At 59.5% G+C, this 25,757-nt stretch overlaps 1 protein-coding gene across 2 annotated transcripts in view; it reads right to left on the reverse strand.

Annotated features, from left to right (window-relative positions):
* GRM4 (glutamate metabotropic receptor 4) overlaps window positions 1–16,182 on the reverse strand; it is a 37,933-nt gene extending 21,751 nt beyond the window's left edge. The window contains exons 1-3 of one of the 2 annotated variants that reach the window (XM_033080032.1): window positions 16,096–16,182; window positions 9,173–9,949; window positions 2,652–2,868 (exon numbers count right to left, since the gene is read on the reverse strand). In XM_033080032.1, the coding sequence (XP_032935923.1) occupies window positions 2,652–2,868; window positions 9,173–9,691 (736 nt within the window). In that variant the 5' untranslated portion in view covers window positions 9,692–9,949; window positions 16,096–16,182. Of the gene's footprint in view, window positions 1–2,651; window positions 2,869–9,172; window positions 9,950–15,146; window positions 15,472–16,095 lie in introns of those variants that run through there. The other variant, XM_033080033.2, reaches the window with a different exon arrangement.
* Between the last annotated feature and the right edge of the window lie 9,575 nt (window positions 16,183–25,757).

Consider the following 25,757-nt stretch of genomic DNA (forward strand, 5'->3'; position numbering starts at 1 on the left):
ATGAATAAAGATGTAACAGCCACCCAGGTCAGTCTGTTGTGGTAGCCCAGGGCCAGCCCCAGCTGCAAGAATAACCCATCTCCAGGGCGAGTTTCCTCCCTGCATCGCTGTCGGAGGTCGCTTTGTGCCTCAAGCAGAACCGTTTTCCACTGCGCTGCGAAGCTTCAACGTGAGGCTCTGCTAAAAATTGAAACTGAAGGTCAAGTTGATAATGCATCAGAAAGCAAACAGCTTGAGTGCGAGCTGCTAACGACAGCAATGAGCATTATTGCCTGATGGAAATAAAACCCGACTCTGAAGGCTCAGGCTTGGCATGAGAAATGAAGCGGAGCGCTGTGGGGAGGAGAGCGGGAGCTGCTCACCCTGAGCCGGGCGGGTGAGGAACCCTTGGGCAGAGCCAGCCTGGGGGGATGGGGATGGGGATGGAGCTGTCCCTGCCTGTCCTCCCAGCATAAACACCCCCACGGGGACTGTCCAGCACTTGACCAAGAGCTGGGCAGCTCCTGGCACAGGCTGGATCCTCGCTCAGCTCACAGCCCTGTCTGTCCCTCTCCAGGGCTGCAGGCTCCTGGAATTGGTGACAAGTCTGCAGGATCCTTCAGGCTGCTGGAGAAATGCAACTGAGAGCCAGGAATATCCCACAGAGGGCACAGATCCTTCACTCCTTCCCAATGGATCTGTGCTTGTGTCAAGGTGTTTGGTGCCCTTTGCACAGGGGAAGACACAGAGGTGAAGTGGGCAGAGCCTGGCTCTTCCCCCAGTCTGGCATTGCCACCACAGATGCCATGGCTGGGGTGGTTTAAACACATAAAATAAAGGAGGGGAAAAAAAAAAGTTAAAAGCATGTTTTTGGTCCAGCCTCACCATTATTGACGACTGTGGCTCTACTTCCATGGGCAAAGCAGTGTGGCTGACATCCCCAAGGGAGATGCTCCAGGGGCCCCACACAGACAATTCCCACAAATCTCCATCCTGCAGTGTGTCAGGGACACAGCATCACTGCTGGCACTGCACGGGCTGCCCTCACACTGCAGGCACGGTGGAAATCTGCTTTTTGATAACTAAATTATCACTAATGCACATAATCGCCAGGTTATGTGGATACCCAAATTACAGGACTGCCGCAGCCCTGGATTAACACGGGGCCGCTTTGCTCCCCGTGCGCTCCTTTACTCTGCAATTACGCTGTCAGATCGTTAACATCTGGTTAGAGGAGCTCCTGCTAACCACAGGTACCTCGGAGGAAAAGAGCTCATACCACAGCAGGACCACCAGTCACAACCACCACCGCTCCTTACTGTTGCTTAGCAGAGCAGGAGCGTGGGTTTGAATGGTGCCTGCCCTGAACGGATCCCCCGGGGGGCTGCAGCCCTGGATGGCGCAGCAGAGCATCCCCCAGCCCCTCCCCAAACCTGCCAGGCACTGTCACACCCCCCCAGCACAGCCCCTTTGCAGCTCCACACCCGCTGCAGCCACAGCTCTGAGCATCCCCACGCGCTGCTCCTCGAGAAGCCACAGCCCCGTGAAAAATATTCCACTTTTCAAGTGAAAATCCTGAAGAGCAGCTCCCAAGTTGGATCCCCAGATGGGTTTCTGTGCATACTAAAAGCACAGCCGGCTCCAGTGCCAGGGCTCGCGCGTGAGAGACGGAATTAAGGCTGCTCCTATTTATAGGGCTTTGATTAGGAGCTCATCACCTCGAAGTTTTTATTCCCTTTATCCATTTATAAGGCCATAACGCAGTTTGACTGGCTCCAGATAGGCCGGTGTCCCACCGACTTTGCCAGAACCTAATGTGCCATTCAGACACACTTAAGCCTGTAATAAGCAGCAGCCTGTGCCCTGCAGGGGTTTAACTGCCTCCAAAAACAGCCTTTAGCTCCTGTCCCAGCCCGTGCTGGGGGGCTGAGGTGATGCCAGAGCCAGGAGAGACCCCAGTGCTGTGCCAGCCCCTCCGTGGGGTCCTGGAGCAGCTCTGAGTTTGTGGTAGCAGCGCTCACAGCAGTGATTCCCAGGGCTCCTCGCCCATCCTGGGGTTGATTTCGGGTCCCCAGAAGCTCCTGTGCTGCTCCCAAGGCCGCTAATCCCCCCTAAGCATCCCAGAGCTCCCGTCAGCAAAACGCTTTCTGCCTCCAGACAAATCCTCCCAAAGAGTTTTGCTGAGCACAGACTTTCTGCCTGTCCAAAGCCCATAGACAAATTAAAGCACCTGCCCTGGGGGATAATTCCACTAAAATTGGGTGCAGCTCGTGGTGGTGCCAACTTGATTTTCTATTAAAACCTGGGAGTATTTGTACAATTCTTGTCTCCTGGAAGGAGCCCAGCACCGTGGCTCAGGCACAGAGGGAGGGGTGAGACCAGAGCTGGGGAACAGGGAATGGGATCTTGAGATGCTTCCCAAAACCAGCCTGCCCTGCAGAGTTTTAGACTGGAGACCAGGATTGCTGGTCCCAAGCCTTGCTGGAAAACTTGGATCTTTGTTTGGGCAGCCCCAAAACCCACTCTGCTCTGGGGCCATCCCCCAAACCACACCATCCATCACCTCATCCTCATCCCAGCTCAGCCCAAGGAGTCCAACCAGACACTTCTCTCCCTCCCATCCTTTTCTCCTCCCGTCTCAGCTGCTCCCATCCCAGGAGAGATCCACTCACCATCCTCCCTGGATTTCTGGATGAAGGCCTCCACCCCACTTTCACCATAGCTGCCCTCAGAGGCCAAGGTGGAGACGTAATTCCACTTGAGGGCTTTGACAATGTCCACCATGGCCTGGGCCTGGTAGGTGTCCGAGGGGACGACGCGCGAGAAGAAGTCGTAGCGGCTGTTGTCGCTCAGGTCCGGCGCCGTGGAGGCGTAGCTGATCTGGGGGATCTGGGATGGAGCAGGGAAAGGCACAGAGTCAGGGCAAGGAGGGGATGATCTCCACCCCACAGCCACGGCCACGCTCCCAAAGCCCTGCTCTGGAAGGGAGGTGGGAACTGAGGATGAGCACGGGGCTGGTGCTCCATCAGGTGCTCCAGGGCTTGGGAACACCCAGCAGGACCCCAGTGCAGGACAGACCAAATAAAAAAACATAATTCTGTCCTAGCCAGCACTGCCAAGGTCTCCCTTTGGCTTCCCCCCCAGGAAGGACAGATCCAACCCATCCTGCCCCTCCCAGCCCTAAATAAGCCCCTTAAATCAACCAGAGCCCTGCACCTCTCCCAGCACATTGGAATGATTTAGCACCACGGGATCAGGCAATGTTTAACACTTACACAGCACTTTCCATCTCCAAAATGCACCACACATTCTCATTTATCTTAAAGATGGAAAAGGCTTATTAAATTATCAAGCCCAGGTTCTCCCCACCAGCTGTGGGAATCCGAGCTGCTGTAATAAGCCCCAGACACCTCGCTGGGAGCTGCATCCCAGGGATCAGATGTGCACCAGGGCCACCCCACAGACCCTCCTGGGTGTCCCAACCCTCCTGGCCCCACTCCATCCCCCTCCAGTCCTGCATCTCCCAGCTCCTCCTTTGTTTCTCTGCGATTTCCCCTCTCCCACTCCTGCCTCTCTCTATTAAATGCGATTCTGGTGTTATAAACCCACGACTGCACCTGAATGCTAAAAGGCCCTTGGAAAGGAGCAGCCACCCTTCTACCTGCCTGAGAAACAGGAGATGAAAAAAGGGAGAGATGGAGCAGGAGTGGGAGAGGGAGAGGAAGGAATCTTTATCAAGGCACAAATAGGATTACTCCCCGTGACAATCTGCTTTGTGCTCCGTTCCGAGGGGCTCTGATCTGCTCGTTGGGGATCTCTGACTGGAGCCTGGTGCATGAGACTCCATTAAAATTCTGCTCAGCAGGTGAGGAGCTCGCCTGGCAATCGCTCATCCCGGGGGGAGCAGGGGGGCTGCTCGCAGCACAATCCCTCCTCTGCCCTGCCCAACCTGCAGGATGGCCAGGCTGGGGATGGAGGCAGTGCCCAGAGGGCACAGGAGGCAGCAGTGCCCATGTCAAAAGCAATCTGGAAGCAGAGGTGCTCCCAAAATGATCCCAAAATTATTTTTCCCGCGCCTAAAGTTTTGGTTCAACCTCTTCCACAGGGCACTGGTGATGGAGCTATTCCCCATGCCCACCCAAGCTCCAACAGGCTGGGATTAAACCCTGGCCTGCCCATCCTGCTCCAGCCTCAGCTGGAATACAAAGCCCAGAAAATACCTGTTGATCCTCAGGCTACGGACTGGAAGCTGTATTTTAATAAACAAAAGAAAAGAGCTCTTTTCTCTCGCTCCTCTGCCTGGGATGAAAGTGAAAATAAAATACCAGTTCCCAAATGACCATTTCATAGATTTCTTCTGCCTTTTCCCCCCTCTGCCTTTTTGATAGCCCAACTCCTGGCACCAGCTATTTTCTCAGATAAAAGACAAAAGTCCTTTTAGGTACATAAAAGCAAAATGCAGGCAGGGAATTCAAGGTTCTTAGAAAGAAGGATGCAGTGGGAAGAGGGAGCTGGAAACATCTCTCAGCTGCAAACTGGGGACTGGTGGTCTCTTGCCTGGCTCATCTCCAGCCTGGGACAAACACTGTGTTGAGGAAATTAGTAGCTGTTCTGCACCCCAAGAGTTCCTTGTCTCACCAAGAGTGGGGAGTGATTCCAGGGCAGGGGGTAAAACCTTCCTTGTCTTGTTTTGAATCAAAAACCATCACCTAGAAGCACCCTGAGCCTGGAGAAACGTCCCTTGGGGTGTGAGAGAGGTGGGAGGTGGGGCTGGGGGTGTCATCCTGCTCCTCCTGGGTCAATGCACTGGTGTGGCTGACTTAAATCCTCTGGGAAAGCTGCATTTGGTACTTTCCATCATCACCCATCATTAACGTGCCTCAGGAGCTGCTGTGGTGTTTTCTCCACCAGCAGGAGACAGAAACCCCCCAGACTGGGAATAATTAAGCAGAGGTGGTGATTTCAGCACATCCCAGCTCAGGCTTAAACCACTGATGTCAACATCAGCCTGAGCAGGCAGGAAGGAAGAACCAAAACCAACCAAAAACCAACAAAAAACCCCAAAACCACTGCAGAGCCAGAGCTGGGCACACTGCTCAGGAGCACCCCAACGAGCAGGGGTTCCTGCACCAACCCCCCCATGCCAGAAACAGGGTCGGGAGCAGCTAATTCCCTCTCCATAATTATTAATTTCATGCATATCTTATGCAAACCCCTGGTTCGCCGACAAGATGGAATTGATTTAATTAGAATTTCCATCATCGAGCCATTTGGATGGCAGCTTTTAATTAGGGAGAGCGTTAAGCACCGCAGGGGCTGGAGCAGCGAGGGGCTGAGCGGGGCTGCTCGGAACTCGGCGTTGGGATGGAAGGAGCTGCAGCCCCATCCTGCTGCCCCTTCCCTGGGCACGGGGTCAGGCCCAGGATGCAGCCCTCAGCATCTCCCTGGAGAGGGAAACAGCAGGAATAAAACTCCAGGAAGAACAGCAGGTGCGGGAGGATGCTGTCACTGATCCCTGCCAGACTTTCACCACCCATTCCATCCCATCCCATCCCATCCCTCCTCAAGGAGCAGGGACCAGGGGCTGGGGGCTGCCCAGGACAGCCAGGGAGCTTCAATTTGTTTCAATAAGTGAAGAGCAAGGAAATGAAGCAGCAGCAGTGGGTGATTAATCAGAGCATCCCCCAGCCAGTGCCACCTTCCTGCTCAGTGAAGGGGTGAAGGTTATTTACCTGCTGAGGGCGGGGGCAGCGTGTCCTGAATTGCTCCAGCCCACTGCCCCCACAGCCTTAGGGCACCCCAACACAAGCCAGGGAGCTCTGCACTAACAGGGGGGGCTCAGCACTGATAGGGGGGCTCAGAACCAAGGGGGGCTCAGCACTGCCAGGGGGGAACCTCAAACCAGGGGGGGTTCAGAACCAGGGGGGCTCAGCACTGCCAGGGGGGCACCTCAAATCAGGGGGGGCTCAGAACCAGGGGGACTCAGCACTGACAGGGGGGCTCAGAACTGCCAAAGGGGACTCAGCACTGATAGGGAGGGCTCAGCACTGATGGGGGGGCTCAGCACTGCCAGGAGGGTCTCAAACCAGGGGCGGGGCTCAGCACTGTCAAGGGGGGATCAGAACCAGGGGGGCTCAGCAAAGCAGGGGGACTCAGCACTGCCAGGAGAGGCTCAGAACCAGGGGGGCTCAGCACTGCCAGGGGAGGATGAGAACCAGGGTGAGCTCAGCACTGTCAGGGTGAGCTCAGAACCAGGGTGAGCTCAGCACTGCCAGGGAGTCTCAGCACTACCAGGGTGAGCTCAGCACTGCCAGGGTGAGCTCAGAACCAGGGTGAGCTTAGCACTGTCAGGGTGAGCTCAGCACTGCCAGGGGGAGCTCAGCACTGCCAGGGTCAGATCACCCCCAGGGGCTGCCCCAGCTCTGCCCCTGGGTGCCAGCCCCAGGCAGCGCAGCCTCGTGGGCCTGCAGGTGCGGAGTGCCCGGCTGCAGCGCGGGCAGCGCCGTCCTCAGGTGAATTATTCATGTTGTACAACAGCCCTGCGCTGCAGAGAGCGGCTGCACTCGCAGGAAACAATCGCCTCAAAGTGCCTGGCACGTGTCAAACCCAGCCTCTGGCTGCTCACCCCGCGCTGAGCGCTCCACTTTGGCACAGCTCTTTCTGGGTGGGGACAAAACGCACACCTCAGACCCCAAAGCAGCTTTCAGGGGATCCCATCTGCAGGAGGGATCCTGGTTTTGTTGACACCATCACGGCTGTGGTGGGCAGAGCTGGGGCTGGAGAGGCAGCAGCAAGGGGTGGGAAGGAGCTGGAACGTGCCAGAGCGCTCTGGCAGTGACGCCACAGAGATGTTATCACACGGATTTGGGGAAAGGATTTTCTGCAGGCAGAGCGACGAGGAGTGATGAAACCGGCTTGGACAGAGGATGCCGCATCTGCAAGTTGTTCCACTGATGTACAGCTTTAATTAGGAGGCGGCAGCTAACGAAGGACCCGTTATTTATTTATGTAGTGCAGGAGCAACAAAAGCCCTGGCAGGGAGGAGCAAGGCCAGCCTAGAGGGGAGGGCTGGGGGCTGTGCAGGGGATGGAGCACAGGAGGGAATGTGGGATGGTACAAGAGGACCACAGCAGGGAGAGCATCATTCTGAGACAGGAGCAGCCACCTGCAGCGTGCTCATGGTCACAGGAGAGAAGGGGGAAAACTGGGGGGGCTGCTGTGCCCTGCTCCCAGCCAGGGCTCTGCAGGACTTGTGCAGACTCCTCGCCTTGCTGCACTTTAATTCATCCCATGCTGCTCACTGCATATGCTGGAGCCCTCCCAGATGTTCTGGAGCCCTTCCAGATGTGCTGCAAACCTCCCTGAGAACCACCTGGGCACTTCAGAAACCAGAGGGCCCTTGGAACACCCCGCAGGGAGGGTCCCCTGTCCCAGCTCCCAGCACTTTCCGCCAGTGTCCCCGTGCTGGGGGAGCACCGAGGGGGACAGGAGTGACACAGCAACACGGGGCCAAGCGGGAGCAGAGCCCCAGGGCATGGGCAGAGGCAGCTGCTGTGCCCGAGGCAGCCAACGCTTTGCTGAACCTCGCAGCAGAGTCACCCACGCTTAAAGGTCAGCGGCAGCGTGAAATGGAAGTCGCCTTATTCTCATTTTAAGCATGTCCCTGCCATAAAAGCGGTGTTTGAATAACAAAGAGCAGCAGCAGCGCTCAGGTCGTGGCGGGGGAAGAGCCTCCAGAATCTCCAAACCCCCAGTCCTGCCTGCTGCAGGAATGGCTGTGCCCAGATGGGTGGGATGAGACCCCAATCCCATGGGAATGGTGTTCTCGTGCTGGGAACACTGAGGAGAGCACCAAGCCCACACTGGAATTCACTGCTGGCTAGGAAATGCTGAGATTTTCCTTACTCTCCTCTCCCAAGACGTTTTGAAGTCTCCATCCTCTACCTGCTCATCCCCCCCATTTTCACTTCTTCCCTGCCCCACTGGGCCAGGATCAGCTCTGGATTAAAGCTCCTGGGGCTCAGGATGCACCAGCAGCAGCACCAGTGCCTGGCTGGGGCAGAGCTGCCCAAGGATTAAAACTGGAGGAGAAAGGTGAGGAGACCAAAAAAAAGAACCTAGAAAGACTTCACTTGCCCCCGACTAGCCTGACTGTCACTCTCCTGCCTCCTTCCACACTGCCGGCATCCCTCCTCCTCTCCAGAGCAAGTATTCAATCTTTTTTGTCTTGGCAAATAGCTTTTAAGTTCCTCCCACTCCCTCTAATTTATATTATTTTAATTATTGAATAGCCCTCTCACTCGTCGCCTGGAACATTAACACATTTTAAAAAAAAAGGGACCCAGAAAAATCAAACTCCATCAGCGATCTGGTTTTTCTGTCTTCACTAACAGCTCCCAGCCCTCCCAGGAGGGGACCCAGCTCTCAGCACGCTGGGCTGGCAGAGGAAGAGGAGGAGGAAGAGAGAGGGGGAAACAGCACCAATCCTGCAGAACACAGCAGTTTCAGGGTGCTGGGAGAAGGCCAAGATGGGATGGGGCCACCACTGCCACTGGAAGTACAGAATATTTACATTTCTCCCTCATTTCTGCAGAGGAACCCTTGTTCACACACTCTGCAGCCCAGGGACGTGGTTGTGGATAAATAAACGTACAGCAAGGAAGAGAGGAATTATCAACTCCTCAGCATTCCTAAAGCTGGCACAGAACAGGAGGGAGAGCCCTACTCATGCCAGCACAGCCTGAGCACCCCTGGGGCTGGTGGCACAGGACAGGTGTCCCCAGCCTGGCTGATGTCCCCAGGCTGGAGCAGAGCTGTCCCCTGCCACTGGCCATGGGAGCCTCCAGCCCCTTGGCCACCCTGGCTCAGGTGGGATTCACATTTTGGGGTACAACCACACCCCTGGCAGAGCATCCCCCAGAACCAGCACCAAACCCACCCCTCAGCCCTGCACCCACCCAGCCCCCTCCAGCACCAGGAACCGAGGGAGATGAGACAAAAATCCTGCTCCGAGTGTCGTCACTGCAGGGGGATGGAGGAAGGGATCCCCAGGGACCTGGGGGAGGCAGGAGAAGCATTTTAACAACCCCAGCTCTGCCTCCCCCCAGCTACAGAGGAAGAGACACTTGTGGAGAAACGCCACCAAAGCACCTGCAGGGTTTTGCCGAGGGGTTTCCACCTGGCCCAGCCCTACCTTGAAGAGCCGCAGGATGTTGGCCACCATGATGGACACGGAGCTGCCCGAGGCGCCGATGACGCCGACCACGCGCTCCGGCTTGGTGATGATGGGCGGCCCCCCGCTGACACAGCGCACCTCGGTGCTGTCCTTCTCGATGAGGGCCTGCACGAAGGTCAGCGACTGCTCCAGCGCGTGCGTGTCCCGCGAGCACGTGTCCAGGATGCGGGCGCCCAGCGTGATGTTGGGCAGCAGGTCGGGGTCGTTGTTGATGCGGTCCAGGGCGAAGAGCATGGCCTCCAGGCGATGGATGCCCTTCTCCTTCTTCAGCTCCCCGCAGGCTTTGCCCTCGGCGCCGCGGCCGTGCACGGGGAAGAGCCCCCCGAGCGTGATGTCCCCGTCGATGCGGATGGAGTTCATGTGCGGGTAGCCCTGGCCTTTGGGCTTGGCGGCACCGCCGGGCGCCCACCCCCAGCTCCAGGCACTCAGGAGGAGGCAGAAGGACAAACGCTCCATGCAAAAGTGACCCCCGCTCATCGCCAAGGCCGTGCTGGGGCAGAGCTCGGGCCGGGAAGGCGGCGCTCAGGGGGCCGGGCAGGGCCGGGAGGGCGGCATGGCTCCGCTGGGATCCCGCTCCGGCACCGTCAGCGGCTCCCGACGGTGCTGCCGGCCCCGGGGGAGCAGCGGGAGGTCGGGATGCAGGAGGGTGCCGGGCTCTGCATGGCTACACCAGGGAGGAGAGGCAGCAGCAGAGATGCGAGCCCACGAAAAGCTTCGGGTCCTTCCTCCGGAGACCTTGGAGGGACAGGGGTAAAGGGGAGAGAGAAAATTAGGCATGAGTAGGAAGAGGACATCGGCTATTCCGGCTTTCATCAGGGAGCTGGGGGAAATTAGCACTGGGGATTATTGAAAAAAATATATTTGGGGTTCACTGGGTCTTTGATTCACGCCAAGGGTTTTGGTTTAGCCCAAATTACATCTGGGTAGAGGGGCTGGTCAGGACCTCGGGGACACTGTGCAGGACAGGTCAGTGACCAGCTCGGAGGGGGCCCTGAGACCCTGTCCCAACCTGTCCCTTCTGAAGGGAACTGCAAGGGTGGGACAAGTCCCAAGACAGAGCTCAGAGTGGGGCAAACTCCACACACACTCCCAGCCCTGGTCCCTGCCTATCCTAAAACACCCCTACTTTCTCCCAACGGGTTTTTGAGTCACCTTCCACAAGCCCACTTGTCTTGAGCCCCACAAACTGAGGTCTGCATCCTCAGCTAGAGCCAGGCACCGCCAAAACCCGAGTCACAACCCAAAGCACTCCGCTCCTGCCATCTCCCTTCAGGCCACTGATTCCTGAACCAGCAGCTGCTTCTGTTATCGACAGCTTCCAGCAGCAGATATCGGCAGTACCTGAGCTGCCCCCGGCCCAGCACACAGCCCCTGCCTCAGTTTCCCCCCAGGCAGGTTCCCCTCACGCCCATCCCTGCCTCTCCCAGCAGCGTTGATGGATGCTGAGGGCAGCGCATGATTAATGCAGGCACCAAAAGCAGCGCAGAGCCGAGTAGGCAAATGCATTCCCCAGGCAGGACGGACAGCAACAGTGAGACCAAGGAAACAGCTTAAATTATTCTCAGCTCAAGCCCAGAGCCGGCACCCAAGCCCACGGCTGCCGGACAGAACCTCACCGGCCCGAGGGCGCTCCCACTCCGCTGCCATCCCAGCCAGGAGGACCCTGGCTTCAACTCACCTCCATAAATTATGCACCTCCCCGCCCGCCGCAGCGCTTGAAGGCCCATCTCCAAAGCGATTCTGACAGCCGGGGCTTTTAAGGAACCAGAATTACCCGGTGCCTGTGCTTCCGAAGGCAGGAGGTTGGGAATGCCGCAGCAAAACCCCCGCCCCAGCCTGCGGGGAGAGCCCCGGGAGTGCGGCCCCGCTCACACGGGGATCAGGGATCAGCCCTCTGCATGGTCCTGTCCCCTCTGCAAGGACCACCACCATCACCAGGGCAGGGGGATGCGGCTCCTGGCACGGCCTGGGAGCGGGTCAGGCTCTGCCCGTGCTGGGGAGGAGGAGGATGGGGAGATGAAGGGATGCTCAGACACCACAGCTGCCTCCACAGCCCCGCACCAACCAAAAGCAGGTCACCTCTCCCACCCTCATCCCTGGAGCTGCAACATTTCTGCCCATCAAAGGTGGGATGCTCACACCACGGACCCGCTCCCAGGAAAACCCTCAGAGCCCACGGCAGCTCCCGCTGAGCTGGCAGTGCCCCCAGAGCCCACTGCCTTTCCCTTTCTTCTTTTAAGCTTTTTCCCTCTCTGTTCTCTCCCCTTTGTGGCTCCTTTGATCATATAATCTGAACGAACTGAAGGTAAAAATATCACGGCAGGCAAGAAGAAAGCACAAATAACGGGGAGAGGAGGAGGGAACGGGTTCGGAACCCTCACGGAATCATCGGGGGAGATGGAGCCGGAGTTACCCCACGAGTCCCCGCTGCAAACAGCCCAGGAAGGGGTGACAGATGAGCACCCCTGTCCCCTCCACCTGCCCCCAGCAACCCCTCAGCCACACACAAGTCACTGCTCCCACACAGCCCAGACCTTGGTTCCACCATGCCTGAGCCTCCCAAAGCAGCTGCTCCACCAGGGGCACATCTGGAGGGAGATGCACATCTGGAAGACACCTGCCTACAGCAGGTGCTCGTGAAGCAGGGAGCTCCCTTATCCACATGCTCCGGGCAGCAAGGGGCCACAGCCACCTTCCTGCACCACCTGAACGGGCCCCTGTCCCATCTACACGGTTCCTGTCCCACCTGCACGGGCCCCTGCCCCACCTGCACAGCCCCTGCCCCACCTGCACGGACCCCTGCCCCACCTGCATGGTTCCTGTTCCACCTGCACAGCCCCTGCCCCACCTGCACAGCTCCACAGGAGCACCCCGAGGGTGGGAATAACATGGTGGGATCATCACTCATCGTGGTGCTTACTCCAGCCCCGAAGGAAGGAGCAATTCTGCTTTCTCCTACTTGCATCAGCACAGCATCGGTGAGGACAGAGCCTCCCCATCGCCCTCACCCCGGCTATGCTGCAGCCCGATCCAGATCTGGGAGGTGGCACAAGCACCAACCAAACCGAGATCTCCAGAGCCCGGCGTGGGTCATGCCCTGCCCGAGCCAGGCTGGGCTGAGCAGTGTCAGGGCAGAGGAGCCGGTGCTGGGCGCTGCTGCCCCAGGACAGGCACAGCCCTGCGGGTCCCGGCACTCCGGACACGGGGCCGGGCAGCACGGTGGCATCCTGCTCCCCTCTAGTGGTGGCCACAGGGCCATCGGCATCGCCAGCCACCAAGGGCCATGGAATGAACAGGAAAGGGCTCAGCTGGGCTGGCGAGCCCCCCGTTGGGGCGACCTGGTCTAATGGAAGGTGTCTCTGCCCATTTCAAGGGCTGGAACTGCAGGCCACCTTCCAACCTGAACCATTCTGTGATTCCATGAAATCAAACTGATTAAAAATTCCCCCACACCAGAGAGATCTGCTGCAAAACCCTCTCCAGTGCCCAGAGGGGCAATCAGCCACCCCAGGCATCACCTCTGTGGCTCCTTCCCTGCAGCTCCTCCTGCACATCCCCACAAGCACTGCCTGGGCTGGACTGTGGTGGGACACTCCAGACAGACCCTTCTCTGAGCAGACCCCACTCCCCAGAGCTCTGCCTGCAGCACATCCATCATCTCCCAGCTCAGAGCCACCGTTCTGGGGCTCATTAAACCCAGCAGAAGCTGAGCTGGTTACACAGCCCAGCAGATGCAGCAAGAATCAGCCAAGAGCACCCAGCACTCACCTGCACGTCCCCATCCCCAGCTGCCAAAGAAAGCTCCACCAGCACCAGAGACTCCAGTCCAGCCCTGGCACTGGGAGGGCTGTGCCAGCTTAAACCACACTGGCTCCTACCAGCTCCACAGCATCTTTTTGAAAATCAAGGCTATTTCTTTCCCCACCTGCTCTTCCTCCAGCAAGCAGGGCCAGCCAGCAGGCAGCACAATATCCCAATTAGTGTACACTCACTCTTCCCGCTTGCAAGCAGCTACAGGGTACTTTGCTTGGCTCCTGCTCTTTTTAATTGCAAAAGCTCCACGAAGTAGAGCAGAATGGAGACGTGGACTGAAGGAGGGGACGCCAGGTTAAGTTCTCTCCCGACAGGCAAAACCTTAAGTATTCAGGTCCAGTACCCCGGTGTTCATTCAGAGAAGCAAGGCCACGGCTCAGCAGGCAGAGTGAGCAGAGACCCTGGATTGTGCCATCCAAACCCCCTACCGAGCTCCAAAATGCAGCCCCTGCCTCAGCAACCCCTCGATCGACACATGAACCAAAACCACAACACTCACACAAACCCGAGCCCATCACCAAAGTGCCCTCTCCACACCAGGTCTTGCCAGCACCCAGCTCAGAGCCCCAGGGTGGGGAAAAGCTGGGTACAACCACCCACCTCAGCACCCCAGAGCATCTCCTGAAGGACGCTGAAGTCCAAACAAAAGTGCTCCCGTAGATGAGATCCAGGGAATATTTATCACACCGTATTTATATATGTCCTTAACTGCAGCAAGCCCTCTCCTTCCGCCTCCCTCCCGCTGCCAAGCAGGTCAGGGCTAATCCCTCACTTTGAAGGATGGGATGGCGCGGCACGGGGGGGAAGGAGAGCAGGATCCAGCCCGGGAGCAAGCGGAGAGAGAACAGCGGCTCACCTTGCGAGGTCCCCGCCGGCAGCCGGCGCAGAGCTCCAGCGGGAGCGGCTGGAAGGGAGGGAAGGAGCCGCCGCTCGTCCCCGCTCCTGCCACGTGCAGCAGAATCCCGCAATTAATTTTTTATCACCATCTGCAATTTGGGACGGTGCTGGCTCCGAGGGAGAGCGCGGCCTGACTGCCCGTGCCCGGCTGCGCGCGGTGTCCCCGCTCCCCATCACACCTACGCCCCGACACTGCGGTCTGGCAGTGCCAGCCCCTGCCCACACCCCCTCGGTGCTGACTCCAGAGACCCCCATCCTGAGCCAGGCTCGGTGTGGGGCCATCCAGGGAACTGCAGGGAGGAAAACCCTCCCTGAGACGCAGCGCCCGGGAGGAAGAGCCGGTGCCCGCAGCGGGCACAAAGTCGGGGAGGGCGGCGGGCGCGGGTTCACGGATGTTATAATTAGGACCTGCCACTTCTTCAAGCCGTTGCCTTTCTGGGAAGAGCTGGAAGGGGGTGGCTGAGCTGACAAATCCATCCTCCTTCTGCCTGATGCCAAAGTTGAAGCACGTGATGCTCTTTTTTGGGGAGTCGTTAGGCTCCTCCGCAGGGCGATGCTGGCCCCTGGCATGTGGGGCCAGGCCATGGCTCCACTCGAGCTTGGATTCCCACAGGAAAATCCTCGATGCTGCTCTGACACACCGGGGTGTAGCTCAGCACCCCCAACCCAGTGCCTGATGCTGAACTCAGAAGGGCTTTGCCTGTAGCCCCCCAGCCTGGGGCAGCTGCAGCCACCACTGCCCTGGGGACCCTCTGCCAGCTCAGAGAGGGACCTCCCTCACCAGGGCCCCCAGCACTGCCCCTCCAGCTCGGCCAGGCTGGCCAAAACCAAGCGGGATCTCAGCACATCCCACCGGACCAGAGATGTCAGGTCACAGGAAAAGGGACTGAGCTGTCCCCCCACCACAGCCTTGCCCAGCACATCCCGCAGCGCTTCCCCCGCTGCCTGGTGCGGATAAACGCTGCTTACAGGGCGCGAAGGCAGGGAAGGAAAGGAGCTTTTTCTTTTGGCAGTTCTCCTGGTGTTTTCCCGAGCGGCTCGCTGCATTCAACAGATCAGCTCTGCTCCTTCCCTTCATGCTCCCGTCCCTCCCCGAGCCCTGCCCGGGGCACACAACCACTGCTCCTGCGGTGACCGCCAGCCCTGCCTCGTGCCACCCCCGCCGAGCCCCGAGCCACAGGTCACCTGCAGCGCGATGGCGATGGCAAAGGCAGTGACTCACCCGCAGCCTCTCCGTCGCAGCCGCCGCCGAAGGCAGCGGGCATCCCCCAGCGCCGGAGCAGCCCACGGAAAATCACCCGGCTGGCAGAGCACGGCAAACTCATCACACCGAGCGGGGGAGGAGGAGGAGGAGGAGGGCTGGCGGGGCTGCACCCCGGCAGGCAGTGGGAGAGTTCTCCGGTTTTTTCTCACGGCTGCCAACTTCCCCAGCGGCTCCCGACGCCTCGGATGCGCTCGCCCGGAGAGCGCCGAGGAGCGGAGAACGCTCCGGAGAGCAAACCGAGCCCGTGCTGGAGCGGGGCTCTGCCCGGCTCAGGGCTGCCTCCGGGCACGGAGAAGGGTCGTGTCCCCCACAGCCCCTCCGAGCTGGCAGGGGAAGCGCCTTCAGCCCCTCGCCGCCCTCCTGTCCCCCCTGCCCTGCCCTGCGGCGGCTCTGCGGGCTCTGCCCGCTGCGGCGAGGCGAGGGCAGCCCCCGCCGGCGGCTCGGTCACGGCCACGGCCACCGGCTCCTGCCCGCTGCCCCGACCCCTGCCAGCCCCCTCCGGCCGGAGCAGCCCCCCAACTCCCCTCCCGGAGCTCTCGCCGGGCAGTGGCACCTCTGGGGACAAAGGTGGGAGGTTGGGGACCGGGGCACGGGGCGCTCTCCGTGCCCCTCGCGGAGGGGAGCAGCGCGGCGAGGAGGGGGCAGCGCTCCGCAGTGCCCAACAATGAATAATGCGATGAGTGCGAGAGGGGGGAGCGCTGGGGGGTTCCGGGCTGCAGCCCCCGCTGTCGCAGCCCCCCCAACCCAAAAATAAGAAGGAAAGGCGGAAAATTCAGCGGAGCGTTGTGGAGGGAGGGGGAGCGGCGAGGCTGCAGGGAGGGGGAGCGGGGGGCACTCCGGCCGCGGGGGAAGGTGCGGGGGGCACCGGGCGTCCCGGGGATGCTCCCCCCGCGCCGCCCGCACTTACCCGCGGGCAGTGCCAAGTTGGCGGCGCCGTCTCCGCCCGGTGCCCGGTGCCGCGATCCTGCCCCGGCCCGGGGGCAGCCCGGGGGGGCCCTGCGGCGAGCGGCGGGGGCGGCCCCGGCCCCCCCAGCCCCGGCCCGGCCCGGGAGCCGAGCGAGCCGCAGCCGGGCGGGACCCGCCGCGCTCCGCGCACCGCAGCCGCGGCGAGGAGGAGGAGGAGGAGGAAGAGGTGGAGAAGGGGGAGGAGGAGGGGGAAAAGGAGGAGGAGGAGAGCCGGGGCCGGGGAAGTTTTGCATGAAGAGGAGCTGGGAAGCCCGCCGCCGGCTTTGCCAGCCTCTTAAAGCACTAGCGCGGCGCAGGGACCCCCGCCCCGGCGGACCCCCGGCTCCTGGAGGAAGGGTCTCCCCGCCAGGCTGCTGAGGGTCTCCGGCTTCCTGCAGTGACAGCCATCCTCAAATTCCCTTTCCCAGGTGGGAGCAGCTCCCGCAAGCAGCGATGAGGGAGGATGCTCGTCACCCCAAGCCGTTGCCCTTCTCTTCTCCCTCCCACAACGCGCTGCCAACCCCCCCGCCCCGCGGAGCTCGGCTCCTGCCTCGCCTGCTTTCCCCATCAATCCCCCCCGCCGGGCTCCGAGGAGCCCGTCGTGCTGTGTCGATTCATTAATCCAGAGAAAACACAACCCCCTGGTAATGGCCATTGACACATTAACTGCTGCGATCCATCACGGTAATGACACGGTGGTGATTGCTCGGTCACCGGAGCAATTAGGGCAAACCCTGGCGCTCACCTGCGGGCACGCCGGGGCTCCCAGCCCCTCCTGGGGGGACCCATCCGAGCAAACCAAGCGGGGTCTGGCTGTGGGGAGGGCGCTCTGCCTCTCCCAGCACCAAAGAACCGAACACGAACCACAAACACACAATTCCAGCCTCACCTTCCCTAAGGGGTGACTCGTGTTTCTCGTTTGTCACAGTGAAATCCCAGCCCTGGTGAGGGTCAGCCGGGGACTTGGTGGGCTGGGTGCCCTTGGAAAAGGTTCCTTTCCACCCAAATCCTGGTTAGGAGGCTGGAGAGGAGCAGGTTTTGCAGAAGCACTGGGGATTGCCCAGCTCCAGCACAACGTCGGGCTGGGCCTTGGAGAGAGCTGCAGCCTCCCCAGTGAGATGCATGTCCTGAAAAGCTGCCCCCACCCTCCTGCCATGGAATATTCCTGTGGATCCAGGTGCTCACAGGATGCTGCCCAGAGCACAGCTCCTGCAGAGTGACCAGGCTGTTGCAGGGATCTTGCTTACAGCAGGAACAAGAGTGGTTCTGGTGTTTGTTGTTCCTCTGCTCTGGTGGGACAGAGCCCCACCACCCCCCGTGTGAGCCTTGGCAGTGCTGATGCCAGGAATTAAAGCAAAAGGAAATCTGCACTGTGGTCGATGGAGGAGGGATATAAAGACCAAGCTCCTGGGAGGACAGGACCCCCTGCCTGCCCCAAGCCAGGGCTGAGGGGACTCCAGACACCACAGGATAAGCCAGGCACAAATCCCGTGCCAAAAGTAGCTTTTAGAGGCACGCTGAGGTCAAGGTCCCTGCTCCAAATCGGGTGAAGCCCTCAGCTCCTGGGGATTTCTAAGACACGTGTTCATCTTCAAGGAGAAACAAGGGTGGTCTGCTCACAGCCCCAAAGAATCCCTGGGGGAAGGTGTTTGGGATAAATTATGGAGAATTTTGGCTAAAGCACCACCTGAGCTGCTCCAGCAGCCACCTCATTCAGCAGCCTCACTGCTGCTCTGGCTCCAGTGGAAAATCATAATCCCAAAGTCTTGGGAACCTGAATCCCAGGGACTGCAGGATGCTCTTCCCACCACGGCTGAGCTGGCAGTGCATCTCTTCTCCTCTCCGAGCCTCAGGGCCTGCACATCTCCCCTTCTCACACCCCTCTGCCAGCTGTCAACCAGAACCCAAAATACCAGCACAGCGCTCGTGTCACCGCCGGGAACAGCAGAGCCCAATTAACATTTGGAAATCCAGCTGAGGCACCACGGGAAAGGTCACAGGGTGGTGAGGGGAGGGTGGGTAGGATGGAGACACCCCAGTGACTCCAGGGGTGCCCCAGTGTGTGGGGTTACCCCCAGAGCAGCTCTGCAAACCCCACAAAGGTCACCACCAGGGCTCCTGCTCAGTGCCTGGGTCAGAGCTGATCAAATCCTCCAGGAGAGTCTGATGCCATCAGCAAATGGACACGGAGAAGGCTGCCAGGATCGATATCCCCTCGGCAGGCACAGAGCCAGAGGAACTGAGCGAGTCGCTGCCTCTCCCGTCCCGAGGGCAGGGCTGGGGCCACAGCCCGAGCCGGTTCCCAGCTCCGTGTCCGTGTCCACCCAGGGTGCCCCAGCACCTCCAGGGCCCCCAGCAGCCTTTCCCTGAAATCCCAGGCTCACAGGATCCGTGCAGGAGGCTCTGGGTGCCCTGGGTGCTTTGTCCCCAGGCAGGCACAGCTCTGGGCTCACAGCTCCATCCTCCTGCTGCCCTGGCCCCTGGCCAGTTGGGAAGGTCACCGTGTCCACTGCTGAGGCCACCCAGCGCCATCCAGGAGACACAACTGCTTGCAATTGGATTTTTTTTTTTTTTTTAATATAGGAAAACTTGAAACCGCATCTTATGGACTGGACATTCCGGCTCAGCACTGCAAAAGGGTTTTGAATAATTTATGGCCAAGCCACCACCTCCTCCTTCCTCCTCATGGGTCACTCCTGTCAAAGAGACGGAGGCTCAGGAATCACACCCGGCCCTTTTCATCTGGGGGCCGCAATCGCCTTGGGTGTGGATTCAATTCCCTCCTGGATAGAAGGGTGCGGAAAATAAATCCTTAATTCAAAGTGAAATATTAATAGAACCGTAATTAGCTGTAATATCTACACAATTAAAAAGCAGGAGGCTTGGCAAGAGCTATTTTCATGTGTATTTAAAGAAAAACAAGTTTGCAGGGTAAGGGGTGGGGGTGGCTGGGGATGCTTTTCCGGTGTCCCAATTGTCTGAGGGAGAAACGTGGCAGCACAGGGACACGGGTCCTGCAGGGCTGGTGGAGCAGGAAGAAATAAAACCACAGGTCAGAAGAAAAGAAAAGAAAAGAGCAGAAGAAGGATTTGAGGAGAAAAAGAAAGAAAGAATGATGAGACTTTTGTCCTGCTCCTCGGGGATTTTGCAGCAAAGGGAAGATTTTCACTGACGTCAGGCAGAGCCATAGCAAGAGGATGGGGTTGGGAAAAGTCTCTCTGGAAGTTGGCAGGGAATGAGCTGGGTGACCCTGGCTCAGCCCCCACAGATATTTTCCAGCAGGAATTGCAGGAGCTGCTTGCAAAAAGCCATCAGCTCACCCTGAGCTGGGCAGTTACCAAAGGGACAAAAAACTGCACAACAAAACCAACAGAATAATTCAGCTCAGCCCCTCCAAAAACACCTAAATAATAGGCCAAGGAGATAAAAAAAAATTAAAAAATAAAAAAAAAATGCAGCCTTGAATTTCTTTCCCAAAGAAAGAGACTCCCACACACCCCAGCACATGAACGTGGGTAATGGATCTGGATCTTTGGAGAGCAGGAACGGCACTGCCTGTGCTCGCACGGGCTTGACATTCACACATCGGGTCCCTGCCTCTCTCCAGGAGTGGGGATAATGGGATGCCGAATGTCAGACCACTTAAATATATATAAAACTCATTATACGCCTCATGACTAACAGATCTTGATGGGAAAAGTTGCATTTTAAAGAAACACTGGGAAAAAAAAAAAAAAAAGAAAAAGCCCATCCAGGCTTGCGAGGAGGAATCAGCAATGAACGAGGGATGATTCGGCTGCAGGCTGGGAGTGATGACAACTCCTCCTCCTCCTGGGGAGGAAGGCTCCTGCAGCTGTGCCAGCTCCCTGGAAGTTTCCTTCACCCACTTTGGGGGCTGCCAAGCTCCCAGCAGAGGCTTCCCTGCAGCCCAGGGTGCTGCCAGGCACCCACACCCCCCAGCTGACGTGGGACCCCCAGAGAAAGCCCGGGTGATACCCTGGGGCCAGCCCTGCCTCTCAGAGGCCACCAAGGGGACATTTCCTGGGCTCATGGGCTTTTCCCCCACGGCAGAACGAGGGGATGGAGCACTGGGGAGCTGCCATGGAGGCAATGCCTCTCTCCTGCCAAATCTTCTCTTGCTGCAGCTTCAGAGCCTTTACTCTCTCTTGGATGTATCCAGCCCAAAAATTCCCCTCAGCGCCTCACTGCTGCCGTGACACGGGGACAAAAGGACCCGTGCCCGGCTGTGGCCACTCGTGGAGCCCCAAGTCGGCGGTGCCATCGCTCTTCTCCTCTACAACACTTCCACCTAATGGCGAGAGAGCTGCTGAGGAGGCTCCAGCCCAGGGCAGTGGACAGGGGACAGCCCCAGGGGCAGAGCAGAGCAGAGGCCAGCACAGCTCAGCACAGGGATGGACCCTGCCAGCCTCAGCCCCCAGAAAGGAGAAGCTTTGTTTGCCCTGCACCAACCCCTGAAGTGGTTCTAGCATCTCCAAAAATCAGGGAGTTCTGTCAGCTCCATGCCCTGGGCCATGTCCTGCCTTCCTCCTGCAGCTGCTGCTCCTCTGGGAAGGAACAGAGGGTTTGGGAGCCTTGGAGCCCAGCTCTACTGCTCACAGGAAAACACTCCAGTTTGATCCAGTCTGACCCACTCAGTGCAACTGGTGAACTGGTGCCATCCCAGTCAGAAGCTGTTGCTTTGTAGAAAGGAGGAAAGGGCTCAGGCCCAAGCACGTGCTGAGTGGCCAGAGGTTATTTTGGGCAGTGATTACTCCAGATTTGGGGTTTAAACAATACAGAAACATGAAAAGCTGAGGCACAGTGTTCTCCTGGAAATCTCTCATCCTGCACCATCAGCAGCTTTTTGTGCTGATGCTTCAGAGAGAGCAGGACCTGTCCCCAAACCAGCACCCTCAGAGGGACCGGGGTCCTGTTCCTGTTCTCCCACCAACTCTGTCTTTACAGCCAGAGATGTCTCCCTGTCCCCAGTCCAACATCCCAAAGGCACAACCGTGTCCCTCAAACCCAGCACTGGGAAAGGAAAGAGGGACAGACAGCTCTGTCTGTGTTTTCATTTGGGTGCAGGAGGGGTTTTTTATCCACCCACAGGGATCGTGAGCAGCTGGAAAATGTTTTCTTTAAATCTCCCAAAAAAGAAAAAAAAAAGGGAGAATAGGGAAGGAGAGAGAACATTTGGTGGTAAAATTAACTGTGACGGCCAGGCAGCACACACTCCCTCTGCACCCACAGGACAATTAGAGGAAAATCTTTACACATTAACTAACACGGAAGGCAGGGATGGCATAGCAGACAACCCCCTCGTTTTTCCCAACCAGCAGTGCTGGAGCAAGGTGACAGCAGTGCCTGGGATGCAGGACATGGGCAGGGCACAGGGCAGAAGGGACAGGAGAGCTCCGGTGAGGGGCTGGCACTGGAAAGCTGCGGGATGCTGGGTGGGCACCAAGCACCAGCATCTCAAACACCCACCCTGGCATAAGGAGATGGGGAAAGGCAGGGGAGGGCTCCATTCCTTGCTTGTCCCCTCCAGGTGCCCAGGGGAGCTGCTGTACCCCCCTCACACACCTCCAGACTGGCAGCTGAGCACCCATCCCACATCCAGCCCCGTGCCAAAACTGCCCCGTTCACTGTGCGTGCACCAACCTGCTCTGCCGGAGAACACAAACTGCCCCAAACTGGGATGGATTTTGCACCTGAGGCTCCTCCAGCACGCCCTGATTGCTGCTGTGGTGGGCACTGAGGGGCACACCTTGCCCAGCACCCAGGGAAAGGAGCTCGAGGTAAAACCCCACAGTGCCAGCGCTGCCTCCAGCTCGGAGCCGACCCCGGCGAGCAGCACCCGTCTTCTCCTCCCAACTTTTCCATAATTCATGCAACAACCTCCTGAAAGAAATATCCTCCTCGGACATAAAATATTCATGGCCTCATCCTTGCAAGGAAACACTGTCTTCCTTGGAGTGCAACCAAGCAGCCGAGGCCAGCACGGATTTGCCTTTGCAGGAGTAATTATGTTGGTCATTGATCGGGTGCCGCAGTGAGGGGCTGTGCTGGGAGGGGCCCCACACACAGTGCCGGTGTGACCCCCCTCCCCGTGCCAGAAAATGGCTTTTGGGAAAGTCACAGGAGGGTTTGGGGAGAGGGAGGAAGGATCCCGCACTGTGCAGCAGCATCCCAAGAGGTTCCCCATCCTCGTGGCTGCATCTTTGTGCCAGCAAAGTCGTCCCAGGAGGGAGCAGCTCCCCCAGCAGCACCCTGGATCCCATCCAGACCCATCCCAGTCACATCCACCCCCCCCTCACACACCACAGGCTGCCAGCACCTGCCAGCCACCCCCCAAATCCCTTCAGTCCCCCCAGCTCCTTTCTGCTCCCAGTTTGGATGCTGTCGATCCATTCGGAGCTCCTTCCTGTTTCCCTGCTTTTGCAGAGCTCAGCAGAGGCTCCAGCCCCATTTTGCTGCACAGTATTCAAAACCATCATTATTATAAATTATTTTTCTTGCTTTTTCTCTCTCCCACAGCTCCCCGAACCCAGGCAAAGGGTTCCAGAGGTTCTCCTGTCCAACAAATCCCTGTCCCTTGGGTTAAGGGGGACATGGAGGTGAATGCATCACTCACCTTCCAGGGGGCTCAGCGGTGGGGAAGGAGAGGATGGGGCTGTGGGTCCCAGGGGCACAGAGCACCCCAGCAGAGCTTTGGGAGATGATGTTTGAGGGGAGGGGGACTCAGCATGGAGAAGTGGTGAAACACTATCTGGAGCAAGCTGTGCAGCCAGGATCGGAGCCAGCCTTGGCCAGGCCAGGCCGTGAAGGAGCTGCCAGCCCCGGGGACCCCCGGCTGCCGCAGACCCCAGCCCACGCTGCTGCGCCAGCGCTCGAGTCCCAGAGCTGGGCTCGGCACCTCCAGCGAAGGCCAGCAGTGCCTTCCCGTGGAAGCCGCGCTCACTGCAGCCGTGCAGCGGAACGGACCCGGCACGGGGGATCCCTCCTGCTCAGGGAATGGGGAAAAGGTGTCTGGGGCAATCCTTGTCCTAAATCCACACACAGCTGCGGTGGGGAGTGTCCCCTCCTGTCCCACGTGCAAAGGTGGGGCACAGCCTGAGCAAGCAGCTCCTGTGCATCGGCCTCCCATCACCTCGTGCAGCAGGTGAAACACAGGTTACACCCCCACAACCCCCTCAGGACCTTCCCTAAACCTCCAGGGCAGATCCCTGCTCCAGTCAATGCACCCCAAACCTGTCCCACAGGTGCTGGGGAGCAGGGACCCTCCAAGAAGCCACATCCTTCTATTCAAGGGTGACACGTGGGTGTCGGGTTGGGCTCGTTCGGGGGTGTGCTCTCCCACCCCGCAGGGACTCTGGGACCGCTCGTCAGGGATGGGAACAGCGCTGTCCTCCCCCAGCTCCGAGTCACGGGGAGCCGCCCCCCAGCCGTGTCGTGACGCTCCCCTCGAGGGGAGCCACGCGTGCGGCTCCGCTCCTTCCCACGGAGGAGCAGTTGCCAAGGGAGCCGTTCCGCGTCCCTGGAGCCGGCTGGGAAGGTGGGTGACAGCCTGGCAAACTCCCACCCCGCTGCTCTCATGATGGGCGGGGGGTACCTGGGCACGTGAGGAACATCCTGCCCCCTCACCCAGGCCTTGCAGGTGGGCATGGTGATTTTCCTGGGCAGGGGCCGTGGGGATAACCACAGCCTGCTCCCCTCACCGTGGGTTTGGGGACAAGCAGAGCCCCACGGTGCCTTCCAGCCCCGTGGACCCCACCCCCCTCCCAGCCCCTGAGCCCCTCGGTGCCCCCACAGCCGCCCTGCCAGCCTGTCGCTGTCATTTGAAAGATGAGCCCCGGGCACAGCCGGGCCAGGCACGGAGTAACCGGAGCCGGGAAGGAGCGGTGACCCCCGGCCCGTTATAGCCGGCCCTAATCCCGGCCGGGCTCGGTGTCACATTCCCCCGGGACCGGGAGAGCCGCAGCGAAGGGACAGGGACACACCATGTGCCCGGGGGTCCCCTGACAGCCCTGAGCTTCGGGGACAAAGCCAGAAGCACGTGGAGGGCTCGGCCCTGCAGCTGGGTCACCAGCACCCCCCGATTGTCCCTCCCAGGGGACCAAGCACCTCCCTGCACTGCCAGGGGGACAGACGGGAACCACCTCAACCCTGCCCGGCCCCACCGTGCCCCCAGCACCGTCCTGCTGCCGGTGAGGGATGCTGGGACCCATCCCGGCACGGGCGGGGGGAGGATGCGGAGCTCTCCCTCCATCCCGCTCCACAGCCGCAGCCTCTCCCCGTTAGGTGGCAGCAGGAAACCGCAGCGTTGGCTTTTCCAGCCTAAATTATTCCATAATTCTGAGATTCTGGCTACGTGAGAGAGCGTTCCCCGCAGGAAAACCTGCCGCTTCCATCCCGCCCTGGCCTGCCGCCTTGGGTCATTCAGTGGCCATGAGGCGAATGACCGCCCTGCCCCATCTCCTCCCAAAGCCTGGGGTCAAACCCCCAGGCCCTGGAGGGGACACGAGCAGGGCTGCTCCGGCTCCCCTCCCTCCCTTTCAGCAGCAGCCAGCTTGGCCCCATTCCCCGTCCCGTCACCTCCGCCATCGCCTCGCGTTCCCATTCCCCTGCCTCTGTGTCACCCCTGTGCCTCCGGAGCCGGGCTCTGCCAGCGGCTGAGTCACCCCGGTGACCAGCACCTGAGTCACGGGGACGAGGGAAGTCCCCCGATGCTCGATGCTTTTCCAACCGGAGCTGAGTAAACGGGAAAGTGTCAAGGAATTTGGCGGGGGGAAAGTGTTTTCTGGGAGCCCCGATTAGGAGCAGCATCTCTGGTGCATCCCCTTTGCCACAGTGAACTCGCAGCTGGCCAGGGAGTGGGGGGGGCTGACTGGGGGAGCGGGGGCTCCTTCCCTATCATACACAGAGATTCCAGGCCATGGAGGAGCTGGGAAAGGCAAGAAAAACATCCCCTGCCCTTTGCACTGCGTGTCCTCCAGCCCACTGCAAGCGCCTTGCAGATCATCCCCCCACCTCTCCTTGGATGCTGCCGGCAGCCACCACCTCCTTCGCTGCCCTGTTCAGATTCGATGTGCAATAAAATACCTTGATTAAAAAAATACCAGGCGGCCAGACTCCCCTGCGAGCCCGCCAGAGCCCGCGATTAATGACCCTCGCATTCCCCTCCACCGCGCCCCCGTTAATGATTTACAGCGGCTCCTCCCCGGCCCTTCCCCTCCCTCCCTCCCCCCGGCACCCCCAGGCCAGGAGCAGGGGGGAAGGGGCTCCACGGAGCCCCCGCAGGGATTTTCTCACCCCCTGGCACATTCCCTGCGTGGGGAACACCAGAGGTGAGGAAGTTGCCACCACCCCCAGGCATGGATCAGCCGCATCCTTGCGCAGAGGGGACAGCACATGGCTCCATTCCTGCGGGAGGGACCCCGGCCGGGCTGGCAGCCTCCCCCCACCCACCTGAGCCCCAGCACGCTCGGTGCACATGTGCCGAAATGTGAAAAGGGGGGGGGGTGGGGGCGGGAACGGGGCCAGGGCTGCCCCCCGCAGCAGCCCCAGGCTTTGTGCTCCCGGCAGGCAGCCCCGAGGAGGTTTCATGTTACTGGGAAACTGGGA

This window comes from Catharus ustulatus, chromosome 25 (assembly GCF_009819885.2).
Source record: "Catharus ustulatus isolate bCatUst1 chromosome 25, bCatUst1.pri.v2, whole genome shotgun sequence".
Classification (NCBI taxonomy): Eukaryota; Metazoa; Chordata; class Aves; order Passeriformes; family Turdidae; genus Catharus; species Catharus ustulatus.